Source organism: Trematomus bernacchii, unplaced genomic scaffold (genome assembly GCF_902827165.1).
Source record: "Trematomus bernacchii unplaced genomic scaffold, fTreBer1.1, whole genome shotgun sequence".
NCBI classification, from domain to species: domain Eukaryota; kingdom Metazoa; phylum Chordata; class Actinopteri; order Perciformes; family Nototheniidae; genus Trematomus; species Trematomus bernacchii.
Window position 1 is genome coordinate 1126 of NW_022988042.1, and position 17020 is coordinate 18145.

Sequence of the window (17020 nt, forward strand, 5' to 3'; positions counted from 1 at the left end):
TAAAGGACAATCATTGATCAAGTAAGGGGTGGGAATTAATAAGCTTTGCTTCCTCCTGCTCCCTTTCGGACACATGTGATTTTTTTAAATTATTATTATTATTATGAAGACTTTTTTTTTGTTGAATATATAAATATTATCGTGAATGTGGATAAATACAATACGGTATTCTGTTTTTCACATTTGTTATTTATTATTTTTTTAATCTGTTCGAAATAAAGATTGAAATGAAATGAAATGAAATACTCAGTACTGAGGACAACCCCCTCAGGAGCACTTTGAAGTGTCTCAGGGACACAACGACATGCTGACTGCAGTGGGGTTTGAACCTGTGCTCTCTTGATCCGAACACCAACGCACTACCCACTGCGCCATACGCCTCCTAATAAATAACAAACATACTTCATATATAAAAAATCTAGCTGCTGCTTTTGATGAAAAGTTTCAAGGACTGATTATAAAGAGTGATTTATTAAAGCAACAGTCTTGTGTTATTTATATATATATATTTATATATATATATATATATATATATTTATATATATATATATATATATTTATATATATATATATATTTTCCCTCAATACAGCCAGACTATATATTTTCACGTTTTAACAAGTCTTCCTAAAACAGCTGGTCTTTGTTGTTGTTATTTAATGAGGGATGAAGTGATTTGTTGTGGACTACTTTCAGCAGCGTATTAATCCACATTTGGCGCTCTGGTGAGTATTTGGGGCAGCTGGATGATGTGGGAATGAACTTCATTGTGTTCATGGTTATGAAGGAATACGTCACCAAGAGTTTGTTATTAACGTGTGTGAAATAGTTTGTTGATAACAATGCAGCGCTATGAGAGGTAGAAGATAAAAGGCTTTGACACACACACTTAGTAGATAGACAAATACCGTATTTTCAGTTTTCTTTACCCGTCTGGCTGGCCCTGCGACTTATACTCCGAAGCGACTTATATATTGTATTTTGTCTGACTGCGTTCAAACTACGGCCAAGAGATGGCAGTGTATACAATCAGGACAACTGAAAACTGCTGTACCAGCGAAGAAGAAAAAAGTCACGGCAACCGGGAGGATGCGTCATGTAACTCTCCAGGATGTTGTGGGATGGATGGACACAGCATGGGCTTCAGTGCCGACCGACACCATCCTGTCGGGATTCAGAAAGGTCTAATCGGAGCTGATTCTGATGGAGAGTCTGAGGACAGCCCGGAGCAGGACACGCTGCTTCATCCACACCTCTGTGTCGCTGTGAAACACTTCCACCGGAGTTGGCGGAAGTGTTTCAACAGCGACACAGAGGATGGAGACTTCAGTGGATAAATGCGACTTATACACCGAAGTGACTTATATGTCTTTTTTCTCTTAAAGGTAGGGTAGGTAAGAATGGAGAAAGCAGCTCGAGTGCGCTAGAATTTGAAAGTACACAACCGAAAAGAATCTGCCCCTTCCTTCAGACTTCCTCACAGAGCCCCTCCTCCAACACACACGAACGCGCACATGACCAATGAGGGCACCAGATAAGTTTGTGCACAGGTGGAAGGCTGACAGGCAGGTAGGCCATCCAGTTATCTGCCGCGGGCCGGGGCTTTTTACAGCGCCACGGCTTCCACAGATGACATTTTTGTATATAATTATTGTCAAAGCATTTCATTTATTCATTGCTATTGGGATGTTAAGAGCATTCCATGGAATATAACAAAAAGTGTTTCTGAAATGAATTAGGCTGTGGCTCAGTGGCTAGTGCGCTGAACTTCAAATCAGGGGGTAGGAAGTTCGAGTCCCACTGCAGTCAGCATGTCGTTGTGTCCCTGAGACTCTTCACCCCAAAGTGCTCCTGTGGGGGTTGTCCTCAGTACTGAATGTATGTAAGTCGCTTTGGATAAAAGCGTCTAACAAGTTAAATGTAATGTCAAATGAACTACCCCACCTTTAACAACACATTTTTTGATAAGAGCGACTTACACACAGGTTTGACTTATAGTCCAGAAAATATGGTAGATACTGTTGGTTGGAGTCCGAACATGAGCCTTGAGAGAACAGTTTGACCGACCTGTCTGATGCCGAGTCTGTAGGCCAGGATCCGGTCCACGGCGCCGGGCTCCATCTGGGTCCACTGCAGCTTGAAGCCGTAGACCCGAGGCCGGTTCTGCCACAGAGCGCTGTACGTGTCGTAGTAAAACTCCGGAGCGTGGGCCTTCCCTGAGGAGACACAGGGCAGGGAGCAGAGAGAGAACTCAACTACGATTCCCAAGGTGCATTTCACTAACAAACACCCAATCGCAGAGATGCACACGAAGCATTACGCTGAAGCAACCAGAAGCATGATCAAACAGTTTGAATGTGTCACGGTCTCATTCAGGTGGTCTGACATCGACTCAGTCAGAGAACACAACGGAGAAGCAGAAGAAGCTAGGAAGAAGAAGGGTGTGTTAATATTAGAGGCAGCAGGATTATGCAGCTTAAGTTAATATGACAGTAAACTGTGTGTGTGTGTGTGTGTGTGTGTGTGTGTGTGTGTGTGTGTGTGTGTGTGTGTGTGTGTGTGTGTGTGTGTGTGTGTGTGTCAGTCCACTTGTGTGTGTTCCTGCTGATGTGCAGTTTGGAGGATTAAACCACCAAAGAAGAAATACTCACCTGACTGGACGAAACCTCCAACATGGCCGACCTGATAACACAGAGCTGAGTCCTGATTGGCTGACTCAGCTGCATCCACAGGGATACATTTTCCCTTTAAACTTCATTTCAGTAGTTTGACTAAATAACCCTTCCTCAGAGTCCTGGCTCTCCTTCCAGGCTGCGGGACAGAGTTCACTCAGACGTCATGAGAGCTGAAGCTTCATGAAAAACTAACTTAAACCCCGAGTATTCAGGACCAGATATTGGATGCAGAGCTAAACATACTAACATTTTAATTAAACCAGAACTAAAACACAAGAGAATATTGCACACATATTACACCAACTCAAAACAGCAGGAAATGCAACTAAATATTGAACCAAACCGAAATAAATACATAGAATATTGGAATTAAGTTTGAACGAAGCCAGAGCTATAACAACAGAGAATAATGGAACTCAAACACACGACACTATTGCACCAAGAAAGACGCAACCAGAGACAAAACACGAGAGCTATATACTGACAAATACTGGACCAAGCCAAAGAAGAAAATCCCAAATACATTGGACCAAATCAGAGCTAAAACACCAGGGAATTTTGGATCAATATATTGATTAAACCACCAGAGAATATTGGACTAAATGTTATACCAAATTAAAACTAAAGAAACGGAGCTTTGGACCAAATATATCGATATTCAGGAACAAATATTGGACAAATCCGACCTCAACCTTCAGAGAGAATGAGACCATAGAACTACAAAACAAACACTGGAAATAACCAAGCTAAAGAAAACATAGAATATTGGACTAGGTATTGAACCAAATCAGAGCTAAAACACCGGGGGATAATGGCCTTAATATCTGAATAAAACATAGATTAAACAACGGGACAATATTGGACCAACGTAGATAAAAAAGAGAGTATTTGATATAAAATGGACCAAACCAGAACAAAAGGGGCGGGGTGGCGCAGTGGGCGGGGTGGCGCAGTGGGCTGGGTGGCGCAGTGGGCTGAGTGGCGCAGTGGGCTGAGTGGCGCAGTGGGCTATGTGTTGATCATCAGATCAAGGGGGTGTTGGGGAACACCAGTTCGATACCTGCCTCCGCCGTCACTGCGTCAGGCCGTTGAGTCCTTGGGAAAGACACTCCACCTGAATTTGCTCCTGTGGGTATTGTCCACAGTCCATGACCGTTACATGTCTGATACAGTGTGTCTGTAAAGCGCTTTGAGCTCTGGAAAAGCACTTTAATAAATGTAATTAATTGAATTGAATTGAAAAACACAAGAGAATTCAGAACAAACACTGGACCCAACGAAGCAAAACAAAACAACAAATAATATTGGACCAAACCAGTTAAACCACAACAGAATATTGGAATATTAGACACACTAACAACTATACATGTAACACCAGAGATGTTTTAACAGAGCATGCTGCCGTCTCATTGGCTGCTGCAGGATGAGCGAGGTTTAAAATACCACCGGCGTGTTCACACCTGATTAACAACACAAACTTCACTTCAGCAACGACAAGCCCGACATAATCGCCGTTATTTTCCATCAGCTCTCCATCCTGCGCTCACAGCGTCCCCTCTCTAACCGCTGTCTGCTGCTTTCTGCAGAACGTGCTGCTCGTCGGCGGTCGGCGTGATAAGAGGCTTAACGCCAGCGAGTTTACAGGACGAGTCTCTGCAGGCGAGCTTTCATCAGAGGAGGCGACTTCCTGTGAGACGTCTGGGGTCCACAGAGCGGCGCTTAGTTAAAGACAGCAGGAAGTTCAGAGGCTTCTCCACATTTACGTTAGAGATATAAAGAGTATATTTCTGAGTTGTTTGACCCCATAATGATTCTGACCAAAGGCAGCGTTTTTGAGGCCAGACGATAATTATCCAAAAACTCTTTTATTTCTCCCCAACTGCTGCTGAAGTGATCATTTGGTCCTGGTTTTCAGATGTAATGCTTTGTCAGACTTAGTTAAATATGTGATAACATGTATTTGATCCATGCAAGGTTTCAAAACTACAGAGCCGTCATATATATATTAGACCAATCCAAGACAAACCATCAGGGAATATTTGACTTCATATTTGATCAAACCATAAAAATATCTTTCCAAGAAGCATCAGATGCATTCTTTGGTCCTCAAATAAGTTCTAACGACAGCTATTGACCGACAGATGCTTCAAAGTTCATATGAAGGCAATCAAAAGTGTTGACTTCAGAGACACCGAAAGTTAACGCTATTTTTCTTTCTAGTTGCTAACAACGAAACTATTAAAAACTAACTCAGTAAACAAAGTCTAGCTTTGAGCTGTGCAGGTGATGACTGGCTTTGTTTACAGCGGTTAAGGAATACAACCTTGTACACCTGACTCCACCGGCTTTGATTGAGATGCTTCTGATACCAGCCTTCGTACAGACTCGCTGCCTTCAACACTTCCCATCGGAGCCGAGCTGCAGCCTGAGGAAGCAAATGAGACCACCTGGGGATTCTTCAGATCAGTTCATGTTCCAGAGAGCAGACTCCTGACCAAGAGGCTCTCTGCAGGACTTGGTTTTGATTGAAATATTTCATGGTCTCCAGTATATTTGTTTTTACTGTAAAAATGTTTTTGGAAGTCATCAGCTTAATGTAGGCTGCACTGTAGCTTTACATGTCCTTTTACTTCCACTCAATACTGACATATTCTGCACTCTAGTGACTAAAGGCTTCTCCTGATGCCCGGAAATCTAAACCTAAATAAAACCCAGCTCATTAGTGATTTCTATTTCCTGATTTCCTTGGAGAAAAGGCAACGTGTGTACACACCTGATATGTATTGTACTGTACACACCTGATATGTATTGTACTGTACACACCTGATATGTATTGTACTGAACACACCTGATATGTATTGTACTGAACACACCTGATATGTATTGTACTGTACACACCTGATATGTATTGTACTGTACACACCTGATATGTATTGAACTGTACACACCTGATATGTATTGTACTGTACACACCTGATATGTATTGTACTGTACACACCTGATATGTATTGTACTGAACACACCTGATATGTATTGTACTGTACACACCTGATATGTATTGTACTGTACACACCTGATATGTATTGTACTGTACACACCTGATATGTATTGTACTGTACACACCTGATATGTATTGTACTGTACACACCTGATATGTATTGTACTGTACACACCTGATATGTATTGTACTGAACACACCTGATGTGTATTGTACTGAACACACCTGATATGTATTGTACTGAACACACCTGATATGTATTGTACTGAACACACCTGATGTGTATGGCTAAATGTTGACTGTGTTGGATCAGGTTTCTGCAGCAAGGAAATCAAATCAATCTAAATACAGATAGAAGATTAAATTCAAAAACACGGTATGTTCCTTGAGATAATGCAGAAAGGTCACAGGTCAACACAACAGATCAAAGTTGTAAACACACAAAGTCTGAATACATGAAAGTCTGTTATCTGTTAGCCTTACACAGCAGAGAGGCAGCAGGTATTGAAGACAGGACGTGTTCTAATCGTCTGAAGTGTTTGTTGTCAGTTCAGATGTTTCAGAGGATGTGAGCGTTTCCTGGAGCGCTGCGCATTATTATTTATGACACTTAAAAAACTCCCCTGAGGAAACTCTCTCGCTTCAGTCTGCCAACACACAGGATTTAAAGATGAAGATAAACTCTAATTAATCATCGTGTTCTCGTCCTGGAGATGTTAGCACTTTGAAAGCAGCTTTAAAGTTCCCAGCAGACCTGAGGCCTGTTAGCAGAGTCGCATCAACAATACTGTGTGTTCACCGGAGACACAACTTTCAAGAAACTCAAGACAATTCCATGTCAAGCCTCAGGAAACCCGGATAAGTCTGTGTCAAGTTTCAAGGAACTTAGAACAAGGGCATGCCACGTCTCGAGGAGCTTCACACACGTCCATTTCAAGTCCTAAGTAGAAAGAGTCCATGTCATGACGCAAAATAGTCGAGACAAGTCCATGTTAAATCCAAGGAAATTGAAGGTAAGTCGATGCCAAGTACCAAGTAACTAGGAACAAGTCCATGTTGAGTCTCAAGCAACTCCAGACAACTCTCAAGTCATTCAACAAAAGTCCATCTCTCAAGTAACCTGAGACGAGTCCATGTCAAGTCTCAAGTAACCTGAGACGAGTCCATGTCAAGTCTCAAGTAACCTGAGACGAGTCCATGTCAAGTCTCAAGTAACCTGAGACGAGTCCATGTCAAGTCTCAAGTAACCTGAGACGAGTCCATGTCAAGTCTCAAGTAACCTGAGACGAGTCCATGTCAAGTCTCAAGTAACTTGAGAGAAGTTCATGCCAAGTCTAGTCTGAGACAAGTTAAGTTTCAAGTCTTTATATACTGATTCAAATGAAGTCATTCGAGCCACGTCCCCGTCAAGTCTCAAGTCACTCAAGACACGTCAAGTCTTTCCTGAAACAAGTTCAATTTACTGTAAGTCCAAAGTCATTCAAGTCCAAATAAAGTGTCTCTAGCCATTCAAGATGTCAAGTCAAGTATTGTCCGAGACCTGTATGAGTTAAGTCACAAGTCATTAAAGACAGTTTCAAGTCAAGTATTAAGTCATTCAAAACATGTCAAAATCAACCAGCTATAACTCCAAGAAATATGTTGGACCCCAGAAGAAGGAAACCCAACCTGTTCACATCTTCAGGTGTCAGACATCTTCCCATCATGCACCAGTCATCAGAACTCACCTGTGACCAGGAAGGTGCAGCGGCCCGCCCCGGCCTCGTTGGTGATGTCACAGGTGTACTCTCCGTAGCCCTCGCGGTTCAGAGCTTTGACCTGGTAGCTGGTGTCGTCGCGCTGCTCGCTGAACTGTCCCACGGTGAGGAGGCGGGACCCCAGCTTCCACTCGTACCGGAGGAGGCGCGCAGGGTGGGCTCTCAGCAGGCGGCAGGTGAGGCTGAACGCTCGGCCCAGAGCCTGCCGGATCTCTGTGTACTCCGGCTCCACGTTGGGAGGAACTGAGAGAGACAGAGAGACAGGGAATATAAGACCAAACAACAACTTGGTTTGTCAAGACACTGTAGAAACCCCAGAACTATCATCTGATGATATCTGTCGTCACCGGCTTGAGCTTCAATATCAGGATCCATGTATTTATTATGCGCCGGTGAAGATGGCTGCATTGTCCTTTGGCTTCTCTCCAACTTTGCCCTTTTTTGTATTTTTTTAGTGTTTATTTACTTTTTGCCGTTTGCTTTTAACTTGTTCTCAACATGCAAGCCGACCAACTCTGCTGAGAGGAACTTCTTCACACCTGAACTGTTGAAGCAAAATCTGTTAAACACCTGAACTGTTGAAGCAACATCCATAATATTCATCTGGCTGCTACTTAGAAATTATTTATCTATTTACCTAAAATATCATATTCCAATAACTTGGTAACGTACTGTATAGACTCTTATTGCACTATTTCACTTTTTTTAAACTATTTTTCTTTTTGTATTTACTATTTACGTGCACTATATTCTGTTTATCTGTGTTTTGTGTTGCACTGTTGGAGAAGCCTGTGACCTAAGATTTTCATTGGCATAACTACTCTGTAGATATGTTCGTATGACTAAATAAAGAACCTTGAACCTTGAATGAAAGTAGTCATCACATCCAGAGCATCAACTAGTTCCTGAACAGTGTCCTTCACATGCTGATATCCAAGAGAGGGAGTTAGTCACAAGATGGAGGAATAACGGTTCTTCTCGGTAATCATACATCCTGTCGTCTACAAAATACTGACTTTTTCTCAAATTCTAAAAATTCTGACTTTTTTCTCAAAATTCTGACTTTTTTCTCAAAACTCAGACTTTTTTTCTAAATCAAAAAATTCAGACTTTTTCTCAAAATCTCATCATATAGCTATCATATGCCTCAAACAGTCCTGATGCTCTTCTAGGTAATCATACATCCTGTCATGTAAAGTAAAGTGAGTTTTGTTTCTCTACAGTATTTAGTATCAGCGTTTCCAGGGGGGCGTCTTGCCGTCATTTCAGAACGCCCTGAACTCGAGCCGAGGGCGTCCAAAAAAAAAAATAATTCGAGAGAAGATGGAGTTTTTATCGCTTGAAATGACGAAAAGGAAAAAGGACATCCCTCTGTTGGCGGGGCAAAGGAGTCGGTGGGATTCTTTTCGCCGCCAGCAAAGCGTGTTCCTGTGACGGAAAGTGTACTGCCGGCGAGCCTTGACGGGGGGTGCTCGTGGAGCACGCGCGTGAACTGCGAGCGCCGGAGCCTCGCAGCGGCGAAACTGAGGCTCCGTGGTAAACTGTGGTAACATGAAGAGCCGCTTAGGAGCCGAAAGAGCCGACTCTTCTTAGTGAGTCGAACCAAATGATCCGGCTCACTAAGAAGAGCCAGAACTCCCATCACTTATACGTAAAGAGATAGTATCTATAAAGGGACGGCTCAATTCAAAATTCAAGTCACGTGACGTGGCGCCACACCCCCCCCCCTGGACGCCCTCTCAGCCCTGGTCTGGCGGAAACACTGTTTAGTATGCTATCTTATATAAAAGCAGATTCACCAAACTCCTTTCTGGCCTTTCGTCACTGATGGAATATTTGAAGTGAATTAGCTCCAGCAGATATAATCTGCAGCCTTTGATGAGAGTCATCACCTGAATATTTTCTACATTTGCTAATAAGAAAGAGGAGATAAAAAGCTTCACTGGTTGGCCTTGAAGCTCAGTGAATCAAGAGGGTTTCTTTTTATCCGAGTGCTGCATCAGAGCTCAACGATCAGACGTACAGAAGATTTATTTTTAATTGAATGGTAAAAGCTTCAAAAACATCATAGAGCTTCAATAAAGGTGCAACAAAATGAAAGCCCTGTATCTGACAATTTGAGTTACACAGATTGTATTTGAATATTAAAGAGGACATATTAAAAACATGTTCAGGATCACATCAGTATGTAGTGTCTCTACTTTAAAGAGTCCTCTCCTGCTGATGTTCAGGTGTATATCAGTATGTAGTGTCTCTACTTTAAAGAGTCCTCTCCTGCTGATGTTCAGGTGTATATCAGTATGTAGTGTCTCTACTTTAAAGAGTCCTCTCCTGCTGATGTTCAGGTGTATATCAGTATGTAGTGTCTCTACTTTAAAGAGTCCTCTCCTGCTGATGTTCAGGTGTATATCAGTATGTAGTGTCTCTACTTTAAAGAGTCCCCTCCTGCTGATGTTCAGGTGTATATCAGTATGTAGTGTCTCTACTTTAAAGAGTCCCCTCCTGCTGATGTTCAGGTGTATATCAGTATGTAGTGTCTCTACTTTAAAGAGTCCTCTCCTGCTGATGTTCAGGTGTATATCAGTATGTAGTGTCTCTACTTTAAAGAGTCCTCTCCTGCTGATGTTCAGGTGTATATCAGTATGTAGTGTCTCTACTTTAAAGAGTCCCCTCCTGCTGATGTTCAGGTGTATATCAGTATGTAGTGTCTCTACTTTAAAGAGTCCTCTCCTGCTGATGTTCAGGTGTATATCAGTATGTAGTGTCTCTACTTTAAAGAGTCCTCTCCTGCTGATGTTCAGGTGTATATCAGTATGTAGTGTCTCTACTTTAAGAGTCCTCTCCTGCTGATGTTCAGGTGTATATCAGTATGTAGTGTCTCTACTTTAAAGAGTCCTCTCCTGCTGATGTTCAGGTGTATATCAGTATGTAGTGTCTCTACTTTAAAGAGTCCTCTCCTGCTGATGTTCAGGTGTATATCAGTATGTAGTGTCTCTACTTTAAAGAGTCCTCTCCTGCTGATGTTCAGGTGTATATCAGTATGTAGTGTCTCTACTTTAAAGAGTCCTCTCCTGCTGATGTTCAGGTGTATATCAGTATGTAGTGTCTCTACTTTAAAGAGTCCTCTCCTGCTGATGTTCAGGTGTATATCAGTATGTAGTGTCTCTACTTTAAAGAGTCCTCTCCTGCTGATGTTCAGGTGTATATCAGTATGTAGTGTCTCTACTTTAAAGAGTCCTCTCCTGCTGATGTTCAGGTGTATATCAGTATGTAGTGTCTCTACTTTAAAGAGTCCTCTCCTGCTGATGTTCAGGTGTATATCAGTATGTAGTGTCTCTACATGTCTCCATGCTTTAATGTTCAAAAAGCTCTTTATTTCTCTCATACTGCCTGTGCTGCAGCACCTCTTTTCACCCTCTGTCTGAAACCAGAGCCCAGTCTGCTCTGATTGGTCAGCTGGCCGGCTTTGTTGTGATTGGTCAACGTCTTAGATATGTCCCGCCCCTTAGCCTATCACGTACGTAAAGCACTTTTGGAAAATAGGTATATTTAGGTTCTGTTTGAAGTTATTAAGAGAGGTTCAAAAAGTATTTAGGTGATTCAATAATCCAGACAAACCAGGAGTTTGAAATCAAAATAAGTTTGAAATCAAAATAAGTTTGAAATCAAAATAATGCTTAAATGTCTGTATAAAAACAAATCATTAGGTTTCATAACTTTCGATCTGTTGTAACGTGGCTTGTTGAACCAGAACTGACCAGAAAATTCAGTTTTATAATGAATTATATTTTCAGTTTTCAATTTTAGAAAGACTAAACCAGACTAAGTGTCACTGGCTCCTCCCTCTCGCTCACTCTTCCAAAACGCCTGAAAAATTACTTTAAACCTCTTAAGTGTTTGAAATATTTAAAGTCCCAGGCGTCCACCCCGGCGCTCTGCTAAAGGGCACAGAGTCAGAGTGTCTTCCTGAATCCCTTTAGTTCCTCTGAGGATGTGATCCACATTACAGGTGTGACTTCACAGATGAACGTCACGCTGTCAGACAGGGGTCAGCCGAGAGAGAGAGAGAAGCTGCTCTGACCGACCTCTGACCTCAGCAGAGAGAGAGAGAAGCTGCTCTGACCGACCTCTGACCTCAGCAGAGAGAGAGAAGAAGCTGCTCTGACCGACCTCTGACCTCAGCAGAGAGAGAGAAGAAGCTGCTCTGACCGACCTCTGACCTCAGCAGAGAGAGAGAAGAAGCTGCTCTGACCGACCTCTGACCTCAGCCGAGAGAGAGAGAAGCTGCTCTGACCGACCTCTGACCTCAGCAGAGAGAGAGAGAAGCTGCTCTGACCGACCTCTGACCTCAGCAGAGAGAGAGAAGAAGCTGCTCTGACCGACCTCTGACCTCAGCAGAGAGAGAGAAGAAGCTGCTCTGACCGACCTCTGACCTCAGCAGAGAGAGAGAAGAAGCTGCTCTGACCGACCTCTGACCTCAGCAGAGAGAGAGAAGAAGCTGCTCTGACCGACCTCTGACCTCAGCAGAGAGAGAGAGAAGCAGCTCTGACCGACCTCTGACCTCAGCAGAGAGAGAGAAGAAGCTGCAGGCGACCTCTGACCTCAGCAGAGAGAGAGGAGATCACTGCCTTGCTCCAGGGGACAGGGCAGTGATCGCTCCACATGTTTTATTATATTTAGCATTATTTCAGAATGAGCGGTCAGAGCAGGACACCAGCATGGAGTTTAAAATACAGACAGAATTAGAACCCTAAATAGATTCTGAGGTCATTTTATCAAAAAGGGTGTTAATGTGTAAAAAGCCAACTTTTCCAAACGTGATTTACAAAAAAGTCATATATTAATAAATAAACACCTAAATACGCACACACACACACGCACACGCACACGCACACGCACGCACGCACGCACGCACACACACACACACACACACACACACACACACACACACACACACACACACACACACACACACACACACACACACACACACACACACACACACACACACACACACACACACACACACACACACACACACAAAGGTCTTTGCTCATCTCGTCCTCCAGTTATGTGTCAGTGCAGGACTTCTAAAGGTCAGCTGGACGCCTCTGCTCCACTGCGACCTTCACACGAGCTCTCTGATTGGTCAACACAACCGGCTGACCTTGCAGCTCAACTCCCACAATGCACTGCTGAGGCTGAGCTCGTTAATTTGCTCTTTTTGTTTGGTATAGAGTGTGTCTCTGGCTGCAGTCTGCAGAGCAGCGACGGCTCACTTTTGCATAATTTAAATCAGTGAAATTATCCAAAGTTCAGAAGATTTAAGAACAGCTGCTCCGATACACACACTCCACTTCAACTTATTCAATACCACAACAAGCTATTACCGTTTTATTGAACGATAACCATAGTAGGGGTAGTGGTTGTTTATTATCATGGACTTCGTGGACATCATCATCGCGGCCCCCGTTATAAAAGAAGAACACGTTTCCGGCTGAGCTTGTATCCACTAGTTATACAACAGACTGTCTGGAGAACAGACATTATAATCAAAATAGAAAAGGACTGAACACTTTATTTCCCTCAAGGTTGTTTTTTCTGAAGGGATTTCAGGGACATCGGGGATGATGCAGACTTCACAATCCTTCACAAGAAAAAATGCATTGAATGGAGTTTTTCTGGAATTGTGAACAGACAAAGGAATATAAGAAAGCTGATGACTGTAGTCGTTTTGCTAAATCCCCTGAGGTTGTTTTTTTTTAAAACGCAGGGACGTCAGTGATTTGTTGAGATGTGAGTGTTTTGTCCCCTATTTTCCGTTATCTAATGAATGAAAGGTTTACTTCTAGGAGAGGTACATCTAAAAGGACCGAATGACGACTGAAGTTGTTTTTATTCATGGAGATTTTGAAGCCGTCAGTAATGTGTTCCCTTACATTCCCCAGAAGCGGATAAATATATGTTTTAATGTGTTTTCCGACGTTCATAGACTCTCCAGAGTAGAAGTTTTCTCCAGAGTAGAGAACAGACATTAGAATAAAAAGAAAAGGAATGGACATTAAAAAATGTGTAAATCCCATAAATAGTTTTTTCACAGGGCTTTAAGAGACATTAGTGGGTCCACACAATCCCCTTCTGATTGTCAAACCTGGCATGTACAGTAAGAGTCAAAGGACTTTCTAGTTTTCTACAATTCTGAACAAAATGTCATCTATTTATTAATTTAAACAGATTACGAGAGCTGGTGATTAAAGGTGGGGTAGGTAATTCACTTCAGAAACACTTGTTATATTCCATGGAAAGCTCTTAACATCCTGATAGCAATGAATATCTGAAGTGCTTTGACAATAAATACATAAATAAATATCATCTGTAGAAGCTGTAGTACTGTAAAAAGCACGACCAATCATCTGAGCCGGCCCGGCTAAAATAACTGGATGGCCTACCTGCCTGTCAGCCTTCCATCTGTGCACAAACTTATCTGGTGCCCTCATTGGTCATGTGCGCGTTCGTGTGTGTTGGAGGAGGGGCTCTGTGAGGAAGTGGCTGATTTTCTCCGGTTGTGTATTTTCAAATTCTAGCGATCTCGAGCTGCTTTCTCCGTTCTTACCTCCCCCACCTTTAAAGGAGGCCTATTACGCTTGTTGGGGTTCTCTCTTTCTTGTAGTCTGTTGTATAGGTTTTAGTGCATGTAAATGGTCTGCAAAGGCTAACATCCCTTCAGAGGGAGTTCCTCTCCCACACACATAAAGCACAGAGACACAAGTAGTAGAGGCACAAGCTACAAAAATGAATATATAGTTATATAAATGTCTTCCAGCTGTGAAGCACACATTAAACCGGATGTTACTCAAATCTAACGATACCTTGAAAAGCAACAGAACACAGTCTGGAAATATCTCTATGATTGTGTTCTGGAGGGACTGTTTCTGACGTCCACGTAATCCTGGATTGTATACAACAGATACATCCATCACTTTGATTCTTCTGTCTGCTTTAAAGAAACGCGTTGGTAACTAGTTGTTTGAAACCGCAGAGGAGGATGATGTTCGTCAGAGGGATTGTGCACACGTCACCTCTGCTCATCACTGTCCCTGTAATCCAGTGAAAAACCCAACAGACTGTGAGGGATTATTGTCAAAGTAAAACCTCCAAAACTACTAACAGCTCATTTGAAATGATGCTCATAAGCTTCTATCACTGAGCTGCATGTACACTTGATTTGCATATTAATAAAAAGTCATTCAACAGAGAGCTGGACACGAGAAATAACTACATGTTGTATTTACATTTGTGTTGTTACAGCTTCAACATGCTCCAGTGCCAGTTTCTCTTCATGTTGAAGTCGTGTCATGGAGTTTTTTAGCTTTATTTGGATCAGTGGTCTCTCTGCTTGAACACAGTAGGAAGTTAAACTGTCTGTGCCTTGAATGTTGTTTCACTTATTTCAAAGTAATCCACCTGTAATCGGCCCTCGTGCTAATCTTCTTAGTGTTGTTAAACAGTGAAAACAGCAAACATGCCGCAGGACGTTTAGAAAAAGAGAGAAGCGCTGACAAATCCCTGCAGTTATACTCCTGAATGTAAAGTGTTGCTCCCGTGCAAAGTAAACAGGTATTTGAAGGTAAACGTAATGTAAACCGAGACATAACAGTACAATCCTGACTGAGAGGAAGGGCTCTGGTAAAGGTGGTTCAGATGTTATGAAGTTGGGGTTGAATAAGGTATCTATCTGTAAAAGAAAATACTTTGTACTGCTTTAGTTTACTGTGAAACAACCCTTTCTGACCGGGAACTGACAACATTATCTATTATCTGTTTAAAGACCAGAATCCATTTTAACTTCTAACCCATTACTTTGTTGGAGTTATTGTGGGACTATCTGAACTAACCATACTCACAATAATACAAACTTACATGATTGCATAGACTGAACAGGTTCCAGGTACTTTGCATGAGTTGCTGTGCATTGTGACATCGGAGTTGACAAATATGACATGTGGGGTACCTCAAGGCTCCATCTTGGGGCCTCTACTCTTTAACATCTACATGCTACCACTGGCTCAGATAATGAAAAACAACTAAATAAGTTACCATAGCTATGCGGATGACACCCACATTTACGTAACAATTTCACCAGGAGACAATGCTCCAATTCAAACACTGAGTAAGTGCATTGAACCAATCAATGACTGGATGTGTCAGAACTTTCTCCAATTAAACAAAGATGAAACTGAGGTAATGGTTTTTGGAGCCAAGGCAGAACGTATAAAAGTTAGCGCTGAGCTTCAGTCTGCAATGTTCAAAACTACAGATAGAGACAGAAATCTAGGTGTAGTCATGGACTCTGACCTGAGTTTCAACAGTCACATTAAAACAGTTACTAAATCAGCCTACTATCACCTAAAGAACATATCTAGGATTAAAAGACTAATGTCACAGCAGGATTTGGAAATGCTTTTATCTTCAGTAGACTCGACTACTTATGTAAATGTAATTAGTCCGTTGTTTAAGTGTGCCTCTTTCAGACCTGTTTCTTCTTGCGCTCTGATTGGCTACATTTGTTATTTGTTTTTACTTAAAGGGGACCTATCATGCAAAATGCACGTTTGTACGTCTTTTCTACATGAATATGTGTCCCCGGTGTTCCAGGGAACTCACCAAGTGTCAGAAAACACAACCCTCTCTATTTTCCTCCATACCCAAATCTCTAAAAAAGGGGCTGCAACGGATCTGATAAAAACTGATCCAGATTTGAACACTGTCCTGACGTCAGGACGGTGGCGCTACGGCTATTGGGCCAACTCCACCAATCAGGAGGAGACAGCCACGGCCATTGCCGTTCGAAAGCGCTGGAGACGCTGTAGTACATATGCCAGGCCTGTAAGTGGCGCTGTAGTCTGCCACAAAAGCAGCAAAGAAGACTTGGTTACCATGGTTACCCTTATGTTTATTCTCCGCTGTGGCTTTTTTTCTCCCTCCCCGAGGCAAGCGTTTGCTCCTGCTGCTTTAATTCAATGCAATCCCTCCCCGTCGAGGCAAGCACTGTAATTCTCTCCGGTTAGTCCACCAGCAGATGACAAACACCCACCTCTCCGCCTCTTCCAAGGAACGAGGGGACCGTGCGGCAGAGTTTCAGTTTCAGTTTCTTTCGCCGGTCAAGATGTCCGTTAAAGTTTAAATCTTCCGGACAAAATTAGAAAAGTGCCGGTCAAAGGTCTTCTTTGTTATTTATTGAGCTTTAAAACAAATGAATAACGACTCTATATAATAACACACGGAGGACGGAGATCTCTTTTTCTCCCCCTCTTCTGACAGCCCAGCATCTGATCAGAGCACGTCTCCCCTCTCCTGCAGGGGGGCGTGGTCAGCAGAATCAGACCCGTAGACAGCAAACAGCACATAGAGCGAAATGAGGCATGGCTAAAATGCATGATCTGTTTGGTATTTTGAAAACAGAAACGTATAAATATACCTTATATAGGTATGGCCCTACAATATATCATTTAAAGATAGCATGATAGGTCCACTTTAAAGTAAGCATCTTTTGTGGTCTTTTTACCTTTTAATTGATCTATAGGAGACTGTT

General features: G+C 42.4%; 1 protein-coding gene across 1 annotated transcript in view; it reads right to left on the reverse strand.

The window, feature by feature from the left end:
- Positions 1-2065: 2065 nt before the first annotated feature.
- LOC117472337 (MAM domain-containing glycosylphosphatidylinositol anchor protein 2-like) overlaps positions 2066-17020 on the reverse strand; it is a gene marked incomplete at both ends in the record, with an annotated part of 42259 nt that continues 27304 nt past the window's right edge. The window contains 2 exon segments of the mRNA XM_034117483.1: positions 2066-2214; positions 7399-7671. Coding sequence (XP_033973374.1) covers positions 2066-2214; positions 7399-7671 — 422 coding nt within the window.